The 16,165-nt window shown below is 47.1% G+C and overlaps 1 protein-coding gene across 8 annotated transcripts in view; it reads left to right on the forward strand.

Moving 5' to 3' along the window:
• CUL9 (cullin 9) overlaps nucleotides 1-16,165 on the forward strand; it is a 35,035-nt gene that overhangs the window by 4,804 nt on the left and 14,066 nt on the right. For all 8 annotated transcript variants that reach the window (XM_011354669.2, XM_011354670.2, XM_011354671.2 and 5 more), the window contains exons 5-26: nucleotides 201-336; nucleotides 498-691; nucleotides 968-1,373; nucleotides 1,791-1,983; nucleotides 4,149-4,356; nucleotides 5,820-6,016; nucleotides 6,316-6,533; nucleotides 7,548-7,797; nucleotides 7,885-7,990; nucleotides 8,711-8,938; nucleotides 9,201-9,291; nucleotides 9,429-9,600; nucleotides 10,983-11,088; nucleotides 11,388-11,483; nucleotides 11,737-11,912; nucleotides 12,185-12,318; nucleotides 12,682-12,861; nucleotides 13,047-13,156; nucleotides 13,270-13,452; nucleotides 13,595-13,755; nucleotides 14,034-14,262; nucleotides 14,358-14,547. In XM_011354669.2, coding sequence (XP_011352971.2) covers nucleotides 201-336; nucleotides 498-691; nucleotides 968-1,373; nucleotides 1,791-1,983; nucleotides 4,149-4,356; nucleotides 5,820-6,016; nucleotides 6,316-6,533; nucleotides 7,548-7,797; nucleotides 7,885-7,990; nucleotides 8,711-8,938; nucleotides 9,201-9,291; nucleotides 9,429-9,600; nucleotides 10,983-11,088; nucleotides 11,388-11,483; nucleotides 11,737-11,912; nucleotides 12,185-12,318; nucleotides 12,682-12,861; nucleotides 13,047-13,156; nucleotides 13,270-13,452; nucleotides 13,595-13,755; nucleotides 14,034-14,262; nucleotides 14,358-14,547 — 3,964 coding nt within the window. The remainder of the gene's footprint in view (nucleotides 1-200; nucleotides 337-497; nucleotides 692-967; nucleotides 1,374-1,790; nucleotides 1,984-4,148; nucleotides 4,357-5,819; nucleotides 6,017-6,315; nucleotides 6,534-7,547; nucleotides 7,798-7,884; nucleotides 7,991-8,710; nucleotides 8,939-9,200; nucleotides 9,292-9,428; nucleotides 9,601-10,982; nucleotides 11,089-11,387; nucleotides 11,484-11,736; nucleotides 11,913-12,184; nucleotides 12,319-12,681; nucleotides 12,862-13,046; nucleotides 13,157-13,269; nucleotides 13,453-13,594; nucleotides 13,756-14,033; nucleotides 14,263-14,357; nucleotides 14,548-16,165) is intronic.

Below are 16,165 nucleotides of genomic sequence, written 5' to 3' on the forward strand. Positions count from 1 at the left end.
TATTAGGAAGAGATGAAAGCCAGACCCTACCATGATAGGGGAAGGGAGCCTTTTAGAGGTTTCCCCAAGCCTAGCCAGGTGTGCATCTGAGGGGTGTATGCTGCAGATCTGGGCCCAGCATGTCCTCTCAAGCCTGCACAACCCAGGGCTCAAAGCGAGCCCTTTCTGTTTTTCCCTCTTTCTTCCTCCTTCCATACCAGGTCTTCTGGCAGTCGACGGGCCGCACCTACTGGGTGCACTGGCACATGCTTGAGATCCTGGGCCCTGAGGAAGCTACTGAGGATACAGCTCCAGCAGTTGTAGAGAAGAAGGCAGGGGCCACTATGTTGGGCACAGGTGAGCCTCGAAGGGGACATTGACAGCATGTCTCTGAACAGAGGAGTAGTGCAGACGAATAGTGGCTGGAACGAAGCCACTCCTGACTGGGAGCTGCCCCAGAGATTCAGAAATCTACTCTATTCCTGGTGGATGATGAGATCCTATGCCTATATTCTCAGCACTTCCGTCCTGGGACTGGAAGCCTTTGGATGGGCTCTACTCTTTGCCATACCTCCAGCCTGAGCCTCAGAAGAATGAGGAATTGGGATACCTGACTCAGGCTGAGTGGTGGGAGCTGCTCTTTTTCATCAAGAAGTTGGACATATGTGAGCAGCAGCCGATTTTTCAGAATCTTCGGGAGAACCTGGATGAGGTATTTTAGGCCTGAGATGCCTGCAGAGTTTGTAGTGAGGTTAGAGATGGGATTGTCTAAGGAAGTTCTAGATATGGGACAGCTCCCAGTGTAGGAGGAGGCTGCAGCTAGAGGTTAGAAAGTATGAGGGGTCCTGCTGGGGGAGGAAACAAATGTGAGGGTCTGGTATGTAGAAGGTGCACAAGGTATAGCGGAAGGTGGCCACCCTTCCTATTACTGTCCCCAGGACCTTTGTGTCTGCTCATCCCTAAAATGCCTACCCACTTCTGTTGACAGACCCTGGAGGAAAAGGCCCTAGGAGAAATCTCCGTGCCCATAGAGGTGGCTGAGGGTCTGCTGCAGGTTCTCCGTAATCGGTTTGAGGGCAGCACCCTCAGCGACCTGCTCAACTCCCAAATCTACACTAAGTATGGGCTGCAACCTGATGAACTAAGCAGCTCATCTTCTTCACGAAGTCAACCCTGTACTCCAGATCCAGAAGAGGAGTCCAAGTTCGAGGCCAAGTTCTCAGAGGAAGAGATTGAGTCCTCCAAAGCAAAGGCTGAGTCCCCTAAGGCAGAGGCAGAGCCTGCTAAAGGAAAAACTGAGCCCCCCATGGCACAGAGTGATTCACAGTTGTTTAACCAGCTTCTGGTGACTGAGGGGATGGCTCTGCCCGCCGAGATGAAGGAGGCAGCCAGTGGTGAGTCAGATGCTGGGAGGAGAGGGTAAGGAACTTGGAACAAGTCCTGGGTGGTCCCCAGATAAGTGGATAATCGGGGTTGAGGGAAAGCCGTGGAGTAAGGTCCCATTTGCACAGGAAAATGCTTTGGAAGCATGCATCCATTTTCTTTCCTTTGGCCTTGATTACGTCTAATCAGTTGTGGCTCCCTTTCTTCAGTATCCCTGGAAAAGGGGGGTCCATTTTCCAGAGTATCTTCATTTTTGTCATTTGACTACTAAATCTTTTACACAGAATTGGAAAAGTTCTGAATGCAAGTTACAGTAATGAATAATGTATTAAAATATCAGTAGGATAACTGGGCTTGACCTTTAAGTACTTCCAACTTAGAGGTAGCACAGTTTTCTTAAGCCACTGCCTTTTCCTCATCAATTTCAGAAATGGCTAGAGCCTTGCGGGGTCCAGGTCCACGCAGCTCCCTGGATCAGCATGTGACAGCGGTCGTGGCCACGGTGCAGATATCCAGCTTGGACACAAACTTGCAGCTTTCAGGGCTCTATGCCCTCTCTCAGGCTGTGGAGGAGGTCACTGAGCGGGACCACCCTCTGGTCCGTCCCGACAGATCCTTGAGGTTGGAATGGTGGCAGGGAGAGGTTTTGGTTTAAGTTGTCAGAGGGAAAGGAGGGTAGTAGGGAGGAAAGGAGCTATGAGATCAAGAATTAGAAAGGCTAGAGGTGAAAGAAGGGTCAGCCTGAGGATTAGCAGGAGGGTAGAATGGTATCATGGCTAATACTCTTGGAACACTTATTCTCTACCAGACTCTGTGCTTAGAGTTTTACATGCATTCTCTCCTATCCTCCTATCACCTGAGGAAGTCATTCCTTTTCTTATTCCATTGTATGGGTGAGGAAACTGAGGCTTAGAAAATGTAACTGACTTGCCCAGAATTTGACAGAAAGCAGAGCCAGGATTCAAACCTATAGGTCCTTTGACTCTAGAACTTGAGCTTTTTTCTTTTTTCTTTTCCATTCTTTTTTTTCCCCTTCCTTATTTTTTATTTTAAAAGTGTTTTTGTTTTACTGCCTCTTAATTATATAAATAATACACAAATTTTCTTTTTAAAAGATCTGAAGAATATAAAAGAACATAGAATGAAAAGTTAAAGTCCCTTTTCACTACAGTCTGGAGCATATTCTTTAGACCTCCTCTAGATTTACTTTTGTTACTGCATTTGGATATAGAACATTTTCTGAGTATGTATTTTAATATATGTAATTATACTCTACGTATTTCTGCAACTTTTCCCCACACTCAGTATGTCTTATGAGGGCTCTCCATATCCATCCACATAGAGCTGCCTCATTAGGACTGCAGAGGACTCTACAGTATGGTTATGTCCAAGTTCAAATACAGGATTCTAATGGATCTGTTTTTCCACTTGCCTGCCAATACTGGATATTGCCATTTTTTAAACCTATGAGCTTGACAAAATTTTAAATGTTATCTCTTTGTTTTAATTTCTTAGACATGTTTGCACACATATGTAGTGTGTCTTCACCTATAAATAATGTGTTCTTACCCTCTGCCCACTTTCTTATTAAGTCTTTGTCTTTTTCTTTCTTACTAATTTCTAGGAATGCTGGATATTAATCTGTTATTTATATTTTAAATATAAGAAATCATGACTATAGAAGGGGATATATATTTAAAGCGTATTTGATTCACATTGTGGTCATCATAAAGCTCATGAGAAAAGACAGATAAAAACAGAATTTTGCCAGTAACTTTATTTGCCTTCTTTCCCAGAATTTCTTCCTTTGTGTTTCTTTCCTACATAGTTCATAGGCACCTCCTCAATATGCATCTCTGTCACTGTGGAGAAAGATGTTAATCTTGGCTTTTTCCCTCTTGTGATGCTCACTGTCTTTCAGGGACTTTGGGGGGAACTTTTTTCTTTCCTTCTGATCAGCATTTCTGCTGGACATGTTCTCTGACTCATATGGCTTGCCTTATAACTTTGTGGATAGCGTCTTCCATTGTGATAAAGTTTTAGATTTTATGTTGCTATATTTTTCAACTTTCTTTAACGCTTCTAGATTTTATGTTCTACTTAGGAGGGTCTATCCTATTCCAGGATTATAAAAATATTTCCCTATGTTTTCTAAAAATATTTATGGTTTTGTTTTTCACATTTATTTTAAAACCTGTTTGCAATTTGTTTTCGCAGGTAGAGCGAAGCAGAGTTCTAGCTTTAATTTTTTCAGCTAGATAGCCAGGTGTTTCCATATCACATTTTGCAGGTCCTTCCTGTCTTTACTGGCTGAGATGCCGTCCTTATCTCTTTTCCCATCTATCGATCCTTTTGGCTACCCTGTATCATTTCCAGAGATTTATTTAATTATTCTAAGTTTGTATTTTGATAACTAGTAGGCAAGTCTACCATTATTTCTTTCCAAACATTTCTTTACTGTTCTTGATTATTTCCTCTTCCTGTGCCTGAATCTGTCATGTTTTTTAAAACCTTTTAGGCATTTTGATAAAAATTACATTGAATTTGTAGACTTATTTGGGAAGATGAGCCAGAGTTCCTAACCATTTTTCCTCTCTGCCTCCTTCATGAAGTGAGGAGCCAGAGGCAGTTAGACTGCAGAGGAGAGGGCATCAGGAATGAGTCTAAGGCAAGGAGGGCAGGCTGGAAAGGGGTGAGGGTGATGACTGGGTCCTGGTGGGTAGGGTTGGGCAGGAAGTCAAGCATGACCCTTGTGGGGAGAAACTCCAATGTCTCTTCTCTCTCAGAGAGAAGCTGGTGAAGACACTGGTGGAGCTGCTGACCAATCAGGTGGGAGAGAAGATGGTGGTGGTGCTGGCCCTGCGCCTCTTGTACCTGCTCATGACCAAGCATGAATGGCGCCCACTCTTTGCCAGGGAAGGTGGCATCTACGCTGTGCTGGTTTGCATGCAAGAATATAAGACTTCCGTCTTGGTGCAGCAGGCAGGGTTGGCGGTGAGTGGAACTGGGCCTGGCAGAAGTAAGCGATGGGCGAGATGGGCAGTTTGGGAGACTGCTAATCTTGAGGAGGTACTGTGGCGATTTAGACTAAAGAGAAGACCTCAACATGGAAAGATGCAGATGGATTTAAGAGTTCCAGCTGGACAGTCTTGGAGCTTGAGTGCATGCTCAGAGAAACGGAGAATGATGTTTTTAAAAATGACTCCAGGTTTAAAATTGAGCAGGAGAGTGGATGAGGTGGCTATCTACTAAGTGGAGAATTTTGGAGGAGGAAGAGGTATGGGGAGAAGGTCAGGAGTTGAGTTTTTAGGTATGTTGAATTTCCCATGCCTTTTTAGTTACAATTAGGTGTCTGGTTAAAGACTGATTTTCTAGATGAGACAGAGTAGGTTTTTACCCTTTGATCTGAGTGGTATCCTTACACAGAAAATACTGCCTCCCCAGATGTGGGTAAAATAAAGCCAGCATTGCCATTGCCTTGCTGCCTGGGTCTAGAGAATGGGAAGGGAGGCTCTCGTCCAGGGTTGCTTAACAGAAGAACTGGCTTTCTGACTACTCCAGACAGAAGTGCTGGCTGGTAGGAGGTGGGGGCAGGGTGCGCTCTCGATAGCCTGAGGGACCTTGAGCGGGGCCTGGTGCGCCTCAGTTCCGAGAATGGCTTCCAGCATTATAAATGTGGCAAGGAACATATGGCCCCTTAGAGCAGGCCGTTCCAGGGAGAGGCCGGGAAGCTCCTTCCTCTACGGGCCTATTAGGTGCTGTTCCTCCCAAGAGCAGCCAAACATTCATAGTGCAGGCCATGTCTGCTTAAAGAATTCCCTGATCTTTTCAAATTGCATGACCAAAATACAGCATTTGTCTTTAAATTCAACCTCCTGCCCTATAACAAAATAACATCATTTTGTTTATGACCGAGATCCACAGAATTCATATGATTGGGGCAGAGTGGAGTGGCCAAAGGGAGAAAGCCTCATTACATCATTTGCTTGGAGGATCCAGGCCTCCTAAGGGGGATTATCCTGAAAATTATTTCTAATTCCTAGAGGGTTTCTTCTCAGGAGCCAGTCCTTTCACCAGGAGAGACATTCTCCACTCTAATGGTATAGTGTTCATCTTAATTAATTTTTTCCTGTAGTACCAGCTGCAGGAGGCCCTCAGAGGAGGGGGCGTCTGTCCCACTCGGTTAGCCTTGGTGCTGATAGAGAGAAGTTGTGGACTGATATTAGCACCATTGAGCCTTAGATTTTTTTTGTGTGCTTTGTTTCGTTTTGTTCTTTTTTGTTATTTGACATTCAATGTCCCATCACTACCTCTTCCATTTCTATCTCTTACTTGACCTATTTGCAAACAGTTCAGCTTCCCCAAAGTCTGAGGTCTGGAATGATGGCCTGGCTCTCTCCTTCCTCTGCGTGGTAGCTCTGCCCATTCCTAACTCTGCTTCTCCATCCCCCTTACAGGCACTGAAGATGCTGGCCATTGCCAGCTCCTCGGAGATCCCCAATTTTGTTACTGGCCGAGATTCTATCCACCCATTATTTGATGCCCAGATGACCAGAGAGATCTTTGCCAGCATTGACTCAGCCACGCGCCCGGGTTCCGAGAGCCTGCTCCTTACCATCCCTGCAGCTGTGATCCTGATGCTGAACACTGAGGGGTCAGGACATCACCCTCCAAACTCCTGCTAAGCCCACAGCCCCGCTGCTTCCTTGCCTAAGTCTCGTGTTTTGCAGAAATTCCCTTCATGTTGTTACCTCTGGGTAAAACATTGGTGGCCCTCTCTGACTGAGAGCAGAGACACTTCCTTCATTCCTGGGGTTGGGAGGAGTGACCTGAGGGCAGGGACCCCTGGAACCCTTTCCTCCATGGCTGTAGGGCTTCTCCCCTGTTTATTTGCTTCTTATTTCCATTGCATTCACTCTGTCAATTTCTTCCTGGGTCACCTCCCTCCTCCAGGTGCTCCTCCGCAGTGAGAAATGGCCTGCTCCTGCTCAACCTGCTTTTGTGCAACCACCACACTTTGGGAGACCAGATTATAACACAAGAGCTGAGAGACACCTTGTTCAGGCACTCAGGGGTAGCACTGGGGATAGAACCCATGCCCACCACACGCACTATCCTCATGATGCTTCTCAATCGCTACTCAGAGCCGCCGGGCAGTCCTGAGCATGCAGGTACCATTGTGGAGGGGGTGGTTCTGCTGAGGACTCAGACAGTGCCAGCCCGTGGCCAGGAAGCCTACGGTTTACTTTCTCATACCTTCCTGGAAGGACACAATGAACCTTCGAGAAATCAGTGAGAATTTTAGTGCTCAAGTGAGGACTTAAGTAGAACTTCCTGACTAAGAGGAGAGGGAGACCCTAGAATAGGTACAAGGTACTTGCCTTCCCTGAATGGCTTTAAACATATGAGGATTGCCATCTGTCTAGTCTGGGTTTGGTCTCGTCTTATTTCACATGGAAAGTTTGGTTGAAATGACTTCTAGAGGATGTGGTTCCATAGTGTATTGGTTAGCCCGTCTGCTTTACACGCAGAAGGTCCTGGGTTTGCACCCCATAGGAGCCACGGTCCACAGTCTATGGCCATGCCGCCCTAAACAAGTCCAATGTCTGATCTCGGAAGCTAAGCAGTGTTGGGCCTGGTTAGTACTTGGGTGGGAGACCACCTAGGAAGACCAGGTGGCATAAATTTATGCTATAGGCATAAATTTAAAAAAAAAATTTAGAAAAAAAAATAGAAATGACTTCTAGAGAGGCTTTCAAAGGAATTATAACTTGCACAGAAAGTTTGTGATTAGACACATGAAATATTGATGTGTCTTTCAGTCTGTATATCTAAAGCTCCCATACCAGGCAGAATAGGGATGTAATGATAACAGCTAACATTTATTGGCATATGTAACAGCATAGCTAACATTTAATGATAAAATGTAATTATATGATCATAAGAGATTAAAAATGTGTAAACTTGACAGTGCTTGCCGTACTAGGCTTTTTTTTTTTACATGTGGCTAGGCATATATTTGGGGCTGGAAAAGGAAATGCCCCACAGTTTGGTAGAAAATGCAGATATCCTCCAACTGGGAGGAAAATTTGGCAGTGATTTTCAGGAACTGCCTATTTCTTGATTTGACCAACTTGTATGAATCCTCTTCATACGTATTTCCTTCCTCCTGTGTGTCTTGGCAGCAACACTGGAGACCTCCAGTGTCCAGGGCCAGGATGGGTCCCCTGACCTGCTGATCCGATCCCTGGTGAGGGGCCCATCTGCAGAACTCCTTCTGGACCTGGAGCGAGTGCTGTGCCGTGAGGGCGGCCCAGGGGGCGCCATGAGGCCCCTCCTCAAGAGCCTCCAGCAGGAGACCCAGCCCTTCCTTCTGTTGCTGCGGACTCTGGATGCCCCTGGGCCCAACAAAACTCTACTGCTGACCTCGCTGAGGTGAGGGGCCTGTTGTGCCCCAATGCGTGGGAGGCAAGGGGAGCTGGCAGACTGTAGAGACTTCACTTGTTTCCATCCCTTCACCAGGGTCATGACCCGGCTGCTGGATTACTCTGAGGCGATGGCCCTCCCCTGGCATGAGGTCTTAGAGCCCTGCCTCAACTGCCTGAGTGGCCCCAGCAGTGACTCTGAGGTACCAGTGCCTTGGCAAGTGCGGGGGAGGGAAAGGTAGCCTTTGGGACAACAGCTACCTCTGGAGGGCACAGCATAGCCTTTCTGGACATGTCTGGACACTAGGAGGGCTAGGTAAGAAGGAGAAGGCTATTGACACTTAAGAGTCTCTAGAACTGGGACCTTTGAAGTACAGGCACACCTCAGAGGTATTGCAGGCTCAGTTCCAGACCACTGCAGTAAAGTGAGTATTGCAACAAAGTTGTACTCTTTTTGCTGGTGGAGGGTCTTGCCTTCAATTGGTAAAAAACACATCTGTGAAGCACAGTAAAGCAAAGCTCAATAAAATGTGGTGTGCCTGTATAAACTTTTCGACTTCACGTGGATTTTAGGTTGTGGGTTTAGGAGAAGCCCTCATTCAGCAATCCAAACATTCCTTGCTCCTCACCCTTCAGGGTTTGTGCATTGTGAGCGAGGCTTAGGCCCCCAGGTTGGCTCTTGAGATAATTTGGACCTGACAGGAAGAACCCTGGGAAGCTGAGCCCCACTCATGCCAGCTCACTCCAGAGTCCCAGCACCCCAGTCTTCTGTTCCAACCTGTCTTTGGTATTCTCCTTTCCCTGGGCTTCTGAATTTCTCCAAAATCTCAGCTACCACATTCTCTTTACTAAACTTATCCCTCCTCAACCCTTATGTGGCTTGCCTATGTTTCCCATACTAATCTTTGTCACTCTGGGCTCAGATTGTTCAGGAGCTGCTCTGCTTCCTGCATCGCCTGGCCTCAATGCACAAGGACTATGCAGTGGTGCTCTGCTGCTTGGGAGCCAAAGAGGCCCTCTCCAAAGTCCTGGACAAACACTCGGGTCAGCTGCTACTGGCCTGCGAGCTTCGGGACCTGGTGACAGAGTGTGAAAAACATGCCCAGCTCTATAGTAGCCTCACCTCCAGTATCCTAGCTGGCTGCATTCAAGTAAGGAGGCTCATAGGTACAGAACTAAGGGAGACTGTAAGCCAGGAGCGAGGGAAGGGGATTCAGTATGTGACCCCATTTGGTATCCTGGTTTGGCCTGAGTGGTAGCAAATCTGGGGTACTTATTACTCAACCTTTACCCTACATGGTCCTGTTCTGCCAGAATTTGGGGAAAAAAAGGGTTAGGTGTTCTGTTGCTCCCTGACTCTTTCTCCATATATCTCTGTGTTTTCCCTTTCCCTTTCTCATGTTCCGGCTGCAGATGGTGCTGGGCCAGATCGAAGTTCACAGACGAACCCACCAACCGATCAACATTCCTTTCTTTGACGTGTTCCTTAGGCATCTCTGCCAGGGTTCGTGTCCCAATCTGCTTTCTCCTGGTTCCCACCCCAGCATCTGCCCTCCCCTTCCCTTCCCTCTCTAGTCCCTTTCCTTTTTTCTCTCTTAACTAACCAGGCTGTGACTGCCACCCCTTCCCACTTGCCCCCAGGCTCCAGTGTGGAAGTGAAGGAGGACAAGTGCTGGGAGAAGGTGGAAGTGTCCTCCAACCCGCACCGGGCCAGCAAGCTGACGGACCGCAACCCCAAGACCTACTGGGAGTCCAATGGCAGCACCGGCTCCCACTACATCACCTTGCACATGCACCGTGGTGTTCTTGTTAGGTGTGAACACACCCACGTACACAACACGATCTGTAACCCCTGAGGAATATACACAAACCTATTTTGTGCAGTGAATATATAGACACATTGTAGACCTACCTTCTCTGTGCTAGGTATAGACATCCCCTCACTCCCTCAGCCTGATGACATGCTCCGCCAACAGGTACAGATGTCACTCCCTGTGCTTGATGTTGAGGGAGATTGATAACTTACTTATCCACTCTTCCGTGGGCATTTGTTTAATGCATACTCGGTGCCAGGCACCGTGCAAAGGTCTGGAGCTACAAGGACAGTAAGATATGGGACCTGTCTTCAGTGAATTTGCAGTCTAGTTGGGAAGCCAGGCTGGAAAATCAATAAGAGCGAAGAGTAAGAAAAAGCATTGTGGTCGACATGTACATTGGATCATGAGGCCAACTGAGAGGTCAGAGAAGGCCTCCAAAAGGAGGGGTTGACTGAACTGAATTTTGAAGTAGAAAATGGCGAGGTAAAGAGAGGGCAATGGATATTCCAGACAGAGGGACAGCACATGTGCAGAATGGAAGAAACAGGATGATGTATTTGGGGAAAGTTTAAGTAAATGTGTTTGGCAGGAATGAAGGGTGTGTCTAGTGAAGTAGCAGGAGGTGAAGCCAGAAAAGTAGGTTGAGCCAGATCACAAAGAGTTTTATGAGCTAAGAAGTGTGAGCTTTATTCTGAAACTTGGGAAGCCATTGAAGGATTTTAAAAAAGGAAGAGACAAAACTTAGATTTTTTTTTTTTTTTTTTTATTCAGAAAATTCATTCTGGCAATCAAGTGGGTTTGGAGGCCAGGAGAAAAAGTAGAAAGGTTTATGCAGTAGTATAGTTGAGAAATGATGAATGTCTTCAGGCAGAGGGAATGGGAATAGCTAGGAGATTATGGACTGGGAGATCTTGAGAGGCAGAGTCTGCAGTACTTGCCATTGACTGGATGAGGGAAGCCAAGAGAGGGAAAAGTCACAGTGAGTGTTCTATTTGAGTACTGAGTGGATGTCAGTTTTCTTTCCCAGGAGAGAGAAATAGGAAGAGGGGCAGGTTTCTGTGGACAGATGATCGTTCCATATGGGCATGTTGACTGAGGTACCTGTGGGGCCTGACATGGAAATTTCTGTTGGATACACAGCATGGAAGCTCAGGAGAGTGGTCTAGGGTAAAGATGTGCATTTGGAGTCATTGGGGTATTTTCAGTTGAAAGTCTGGGTTTAAATGAAATTGCTTTGGGGGAAGATAAAGACAAGAGCAGAGGGTCTGGGGAAGACTGATGCTTACACAGAGGGACAAGTCTGAGGAGGAAGTAGTGAAAGTCATTTTGAACTAAGAGCAGGGTCTCGCTTCTGACTTATTCCTTTCTCCTCTCCCAGGCAGCTGACACTGCTGGTGGCCAGTGAGGACTCAAGTTACATGCCGGCCAGGGTGGTGGTGTTTGGTGGTGACAGTGCCAGCTGCATCAGCACTGAGCTCAATACGGTGGGGACCCTGGTGCCCCCCTCCCTTTCATCTTACTCTCCATCTTTCTGTTTGTCCCAGGGCCTTATCAGAAGGACCCAGTCCCTGGGGAATTCCCATATTCCCTTCCTCCTGGGCAGGCACTGCCTTGTAAACAGTGAGAGTGGGATTAGGGACGTGGAGCCATATAAATCCATGAGTTCAGTGCAGGAGCAGTGATGGGCACACACCATCACAAATTTGGCTGCTGTCAACAGTCCTTCCAGTCCCACTTCTGGAGGTGACAACTCTCTCTCTCCCTCTTCTTCCTGCCCCTCCAGGTGAATGTCGTGCCCTCTGCCAGCCGGGTGATCCTCCTGGAGAACCTGAACCGCTTCTGGCCCATCATCCAGATCCGTATAAAGCGCTGCCAGCAGGTATGGTGAGAGAAGAGGCAGAGGGCAGGGGATCAGGAGGTAGACAACATCTCTGTAGTGACTGCATCCTCCAGTGTTTGGGAGCTAGGCTTAGGCCTAAGTTCTTCCTTAGTCTGCTTGGGGATGGGCCAAGAGCCTGTAGAGATGTGGGACCTTCTTGTGTAGCTCTAGGAACTCAGAGTATGAGGCCTGGCTGTGGTAGTGCTTGGAGGCTGGGTGGCTTAGGTGACAGATAAGTCTGTGCATGTTATAGGGCGGCATCGACACCCGAGTTCGGGGTGTGGAGGTGCTGGGCCCCAAGCCCACTTTCTGGCCACTATTCCGAGAGCAGCTGTGTCGCCGTACATGTCTCTTCTACACAATTTGGGCACAAGCCTGGAGCCGGGATATAGCAGAGGACCGCAGGCGCCTCCTACAGCTGTGTCCCAGGTGGGTGGGGCAAGAGGTAGGCAGAGTTGAAAGCAGGAGGGGAGGTGGTTAAAGGAGCATGACACTGTGAAGGAGATATGCTCTTGTGGGAGTCTGGAAGGTAAAGCAGCAGCCAGGACTCGAGGAGGAAAACATAGGTGAGAAGTGTGTGCTGCTACGGGAGAGCTGGGGAAGGGACAGAGCATGGGGCGATTGGGAGTTGACTGCACTTGAGTGGAGGCCTCAAGGGAATCTGTGCCTTTAATCTTTGACCACACACTATTTATTTCAAGACTAAACAGGGTTTTGCGCCACGAGCAGAATTTTGCTGATCGCTTCCTCCCTGATGATGAGGCCGCCCAAGCACTGGGCAAGACCTGCTGGGAGGCCCTGGTCAGCCCCCTGGTGCAGAACATCACCTCCCCTGGTAACCATCCCGACCCCTGGCCCCACTAACCTGCTCCTGTCGTTATTCCCAGGGACCGTCTGAGTTAATGCTCTTGGTTCTCTTGGTTCCTGTCTTTATCCCTGAAGGCCCGTCTCCTCAGTGTTCCTTTCCCTCCTGCCCCAGGGACTGCTCTCTGAGACTCTGGTATTTGAATCTTTCCCTCTACCCCACCCCCAGCCTGTTACTTTATCCCCAGACTCCAGCTGAAGCAAACCTTGGTGTGGGGAGAACTAGGGCCCTGCTGCCCCCAAACCCGTTTGTACAATTACTCCTTCTGTCTCCTCCTGGGCTGTATGTTCCCCGTTTCCCACGTAGACCTGTTCCTGACCTGTCTTCTTTTAGATGCGGAAGGTGTGAGCTCCCTGGGATGGCTGCTGGGTCAGTACTTAGAGCAGAGGGAGAGCTCTCGGAACCCCCTGAGTCGCGCAGCATCCTTTGCCTCTCGAGTTCGTCGCCTTTGCCACTTGCTGGTGCATGTGGAGCCTCCTCCTGGGCTTTCTCCTGAGCCATCCACTCGGCCTTGTAAGTCACAGTTGTGGCCGGTTGAACTAAGAATTTTGGTAGCAGCGATATCTGGCTCCTCCCCTCTTGGATTTTACTCTTTTATGCCGCTTTGTTTTGGGTATTTCCAGGGGTCAGTACCCAAGACCCCAGGAATCACCCAGGGGCTGAGATGGAACCCTTTCCTTTGCTCTCTGTCTCCACAGTCAGCAAGAACAGTAAGGGTCGGGATCGTAGCCCTGGGCCTTCACCAGTTCTTCCAAGCAGCAGCCTGAGGAATCTAACACAGTGCTGGCTGAGTGTGGTACAGGAGCAGGTGGGCAGAAGGAAGCTGAACTCTCGGGGGGAAGGGTGGGGGAGTGGTGGTCTGCTAGGCTCTTCACATACTGGGACTTTTATTTATGGTATTTTTTTTCCCCTTCTCCTCAGGTCAGCAGGTTCCTGGCTGCAGCCTGGAGGGCCCCAGACTTCGTTCCTCGTTACTGTACACTCTATGAGCACTTGCAGAGAGCAGGCTCAGAGCTCTTTGGGCCTCGAGCAGCCTTCACACTGGCCCTGCGCAGTGGCTCCTCGGGTGCCTTGCTGCAGCAGTCCTTCCTCACTGCCACTCACGTGAGTATCACCAGCCTCCCAGTCAGTGGGGCTGTAAGCTCATACCCGAGACTCATCTCTTTCTGCTCATTATTCTGTCACTCCCCACTCTCCTCCTCTACTCCTTCTTCATGATTCGCTCACGCCCTTTCCGTTGCCTCAGATAAGTGAGCAGTTTGCGCGGCACATTGACCAACAGATCCAGAGCCACCTGATTGGTGGAGCCCCTAGAGTGGAAATGCTGGGGCAGCTTCAGCAGCACCTGGAGCCCATCATGGTCCTTTCTGGCCTGGAGCTGGCCACTACTTTTGAGCACTTTTACCAGTGAGTGCAGGTCTGGAGAGGTAGAGAATGGGAGGCTGAGAGTCTAGAGAGGACAAAGATTTTAGTCTTAGAAGAAAGACAAGGGAGGAGGTGAAGGGTGGTGGGAGGAGAGATTAAGATCCAGAGATGGCTGTGGGATTCGTGGATAGGGAGTGGGAAGGAAGAGGTGAGGTAGGGCCTGTGACTCAGGCCGGCTGCAACAGAGAGACTATGTTCTTACTGGGGAGGTTGGGCCATACAGAGTGCCCACACTGAGGCCCGGGCTGTGTGTGCTGCAGGCACTACATGGCGGACCGTCTCCTGAGCCTGGGCTCGAGCTGGCTGGAGGGGGCCGTGCTGGAGCAGATAGGTCCCTGCTTCCCCAACCGCCTCCCCCAGCAGATGCTGCGGAGCCTGAGCGCCTCCCAGGAGCTGCAGCGCCAGTTCCACCTCTTCCAGCTCCAGCAGCTTGACAAGCTGCTCTTGAAGCAGGAGAATGAGGAAGAACAGGGCCTGGAAGAAGAGGAGGTAAGAGCAAGGGAAAAGAGTGGGAGAACAGGAGAATAGGAGACTAGACCAAAGAAGGGGAGCCCAAGAGCCCTTGAAATCCTTCTGTCTCTCAGGAGGAAGAGGAAGAAGAGGAGGCTGAGAAAGAATTATTTATTGAAGATCCAAGTCCAACAGTTTCTATACTGGTCCTGTCACCACGCTGCTGGCCGGTCTCCCCACTCTGCTACCTGTACCATCCCAGAAAGTGCCTTCCCAAAGAATTCTGTGATGCCCTTGACCGCTTCTCCAGTTTCTACAGCCAGAGTGAGGAGATAGAGACAGGCAACTGGAGACTGGGGTGAGATTTGGGGTGGCAAGAGAGGAAGAGGAGAGGACCTTTGGACAGGAATGTGTAGATAAAAAGAAATGTAGTCTCTAGGGACTACAAGTTCCTAGAGAAGGGTGAAAAAGTGTGGTTTAGAACTTCATTAATTCCTCTCATTATTTCTTTCAACTTTGTTTGAATTTGTTCTATTTTTCTTTTCTAATTTCAAGTTGCATGCTTAGTCTTTTCAGACTTCTTTCCAAATAAAAGTATTTAAGGCTATTTATTTCCCTCTCAATATTGCTTTAACTGCATTCTGTAAGATTTTCGGTTTTTTTTTTAGATTTTATTGAGGTATACTTAGTATTTAATGTAGTGCACAAATCTTAATTATGACTTAATTTTATATCCACATGTATTCCCATAATCATCCCCCCATATCAAGATGCAGAATACTTCCAGCACCCCCAAAGGCTTCCTCCTTCATGTCCCCTTTTTAGTCAGTATCTTCTTCCAAGAGAAACTATTATTCTTCCCTTTGTCATCATAGACTTGCCTGTATTTGAACATTATGTGAATGGAAACATAGAGTATGTATTCTGCTGTGTCTGATTCCTTTACTTAATGTGTGTGGGAGTGATCCAGGTTGTATCATTACTTTGTTCTTTTGTATTGCTGAGTCATATTCCGTTGTAGGATTATATTTACCCTTTTTGCTGCTGATGGACATTGGGACATGGAATAAGTTTTTATTATGTAGTATTTTTATTATTTTTTAGTTCAGAGAATTTTCTAATTTCCATTATTATTTCTTGATTTATTAGTTTTTTAGAAGTAGATTTAAAACTTGCCAAGTAAATTTTGTTTCATTTGTTTAGTTATCTTTTTGTTTTAGATTTCAACCTTCATTCCATTGTGACCAAAGAACATGGTTTCTGTGATTGTGAATCTTTTTAATTTATTGAGACTTCATTTATGGCCAAATAGATGGCCAAATTTTATGTGTTCCACATGTAGTTAGGAAAAATATATGTTTTTCAACTGCCATATACAGTGTTCTACATATTTCACTAAATTGACTTTGTTAATTACGTTATTCAAATCTTCTGTAAACATACTTATTTTGGTCTGCTTGATCTGTTACTGAGAGAGGTGTGCTAAAATCTATCATTATGATAGTGATTTTTAAATTTCTAAATATGTAAATTTTGCATTATATATTTTTGGCTATGTTATTACATACAACTTTAAAGTCATTTAACAGTGCCATCCAATATGACTTTTTGCGGTGATGGAAAAGTTCTCTTCACTGTTCAATATGATAGTGGCTCTTGAGCACTTGAAAATGTGACTAATTCAACTGAAGAACCGAATGTTTAATTTTATTTCCTTTAACCACATGTGGCTAGTGGCAACCACAATGGACTATGCAGGTTTAGAATCTTCATGGTTAATTAAACCTTATTATTATGAAGTGACCTTTGTTCTAGTAAAGCTCTTAAAGTCTAGTTTTATCTGGTATTAATAACACCAGCTTTCTTTAGTATTTTTCTAGTATATTTTTTTCTATACTTTTACTTTTTTTTGGATAGATCATTCTTTTAGGTCCCTTTTATT

This window comes from Pteropus vampyrus, unplaced genomic scaffold (assembly GCF_000151845.1).
Source record: "Pteropus vampyrus isolate Shadow unplaced genomic scaffold, Pvam_2.0 Scaffold18, whole genome shotgun sequence".
Taxonomy (NCBI): domain Eukaryota; kingdom Metazoa; phylum Chordata; class Mammalia; order Chiroptera; family Pteropodidae; genus Pteropus; species Pteropus vampyrus.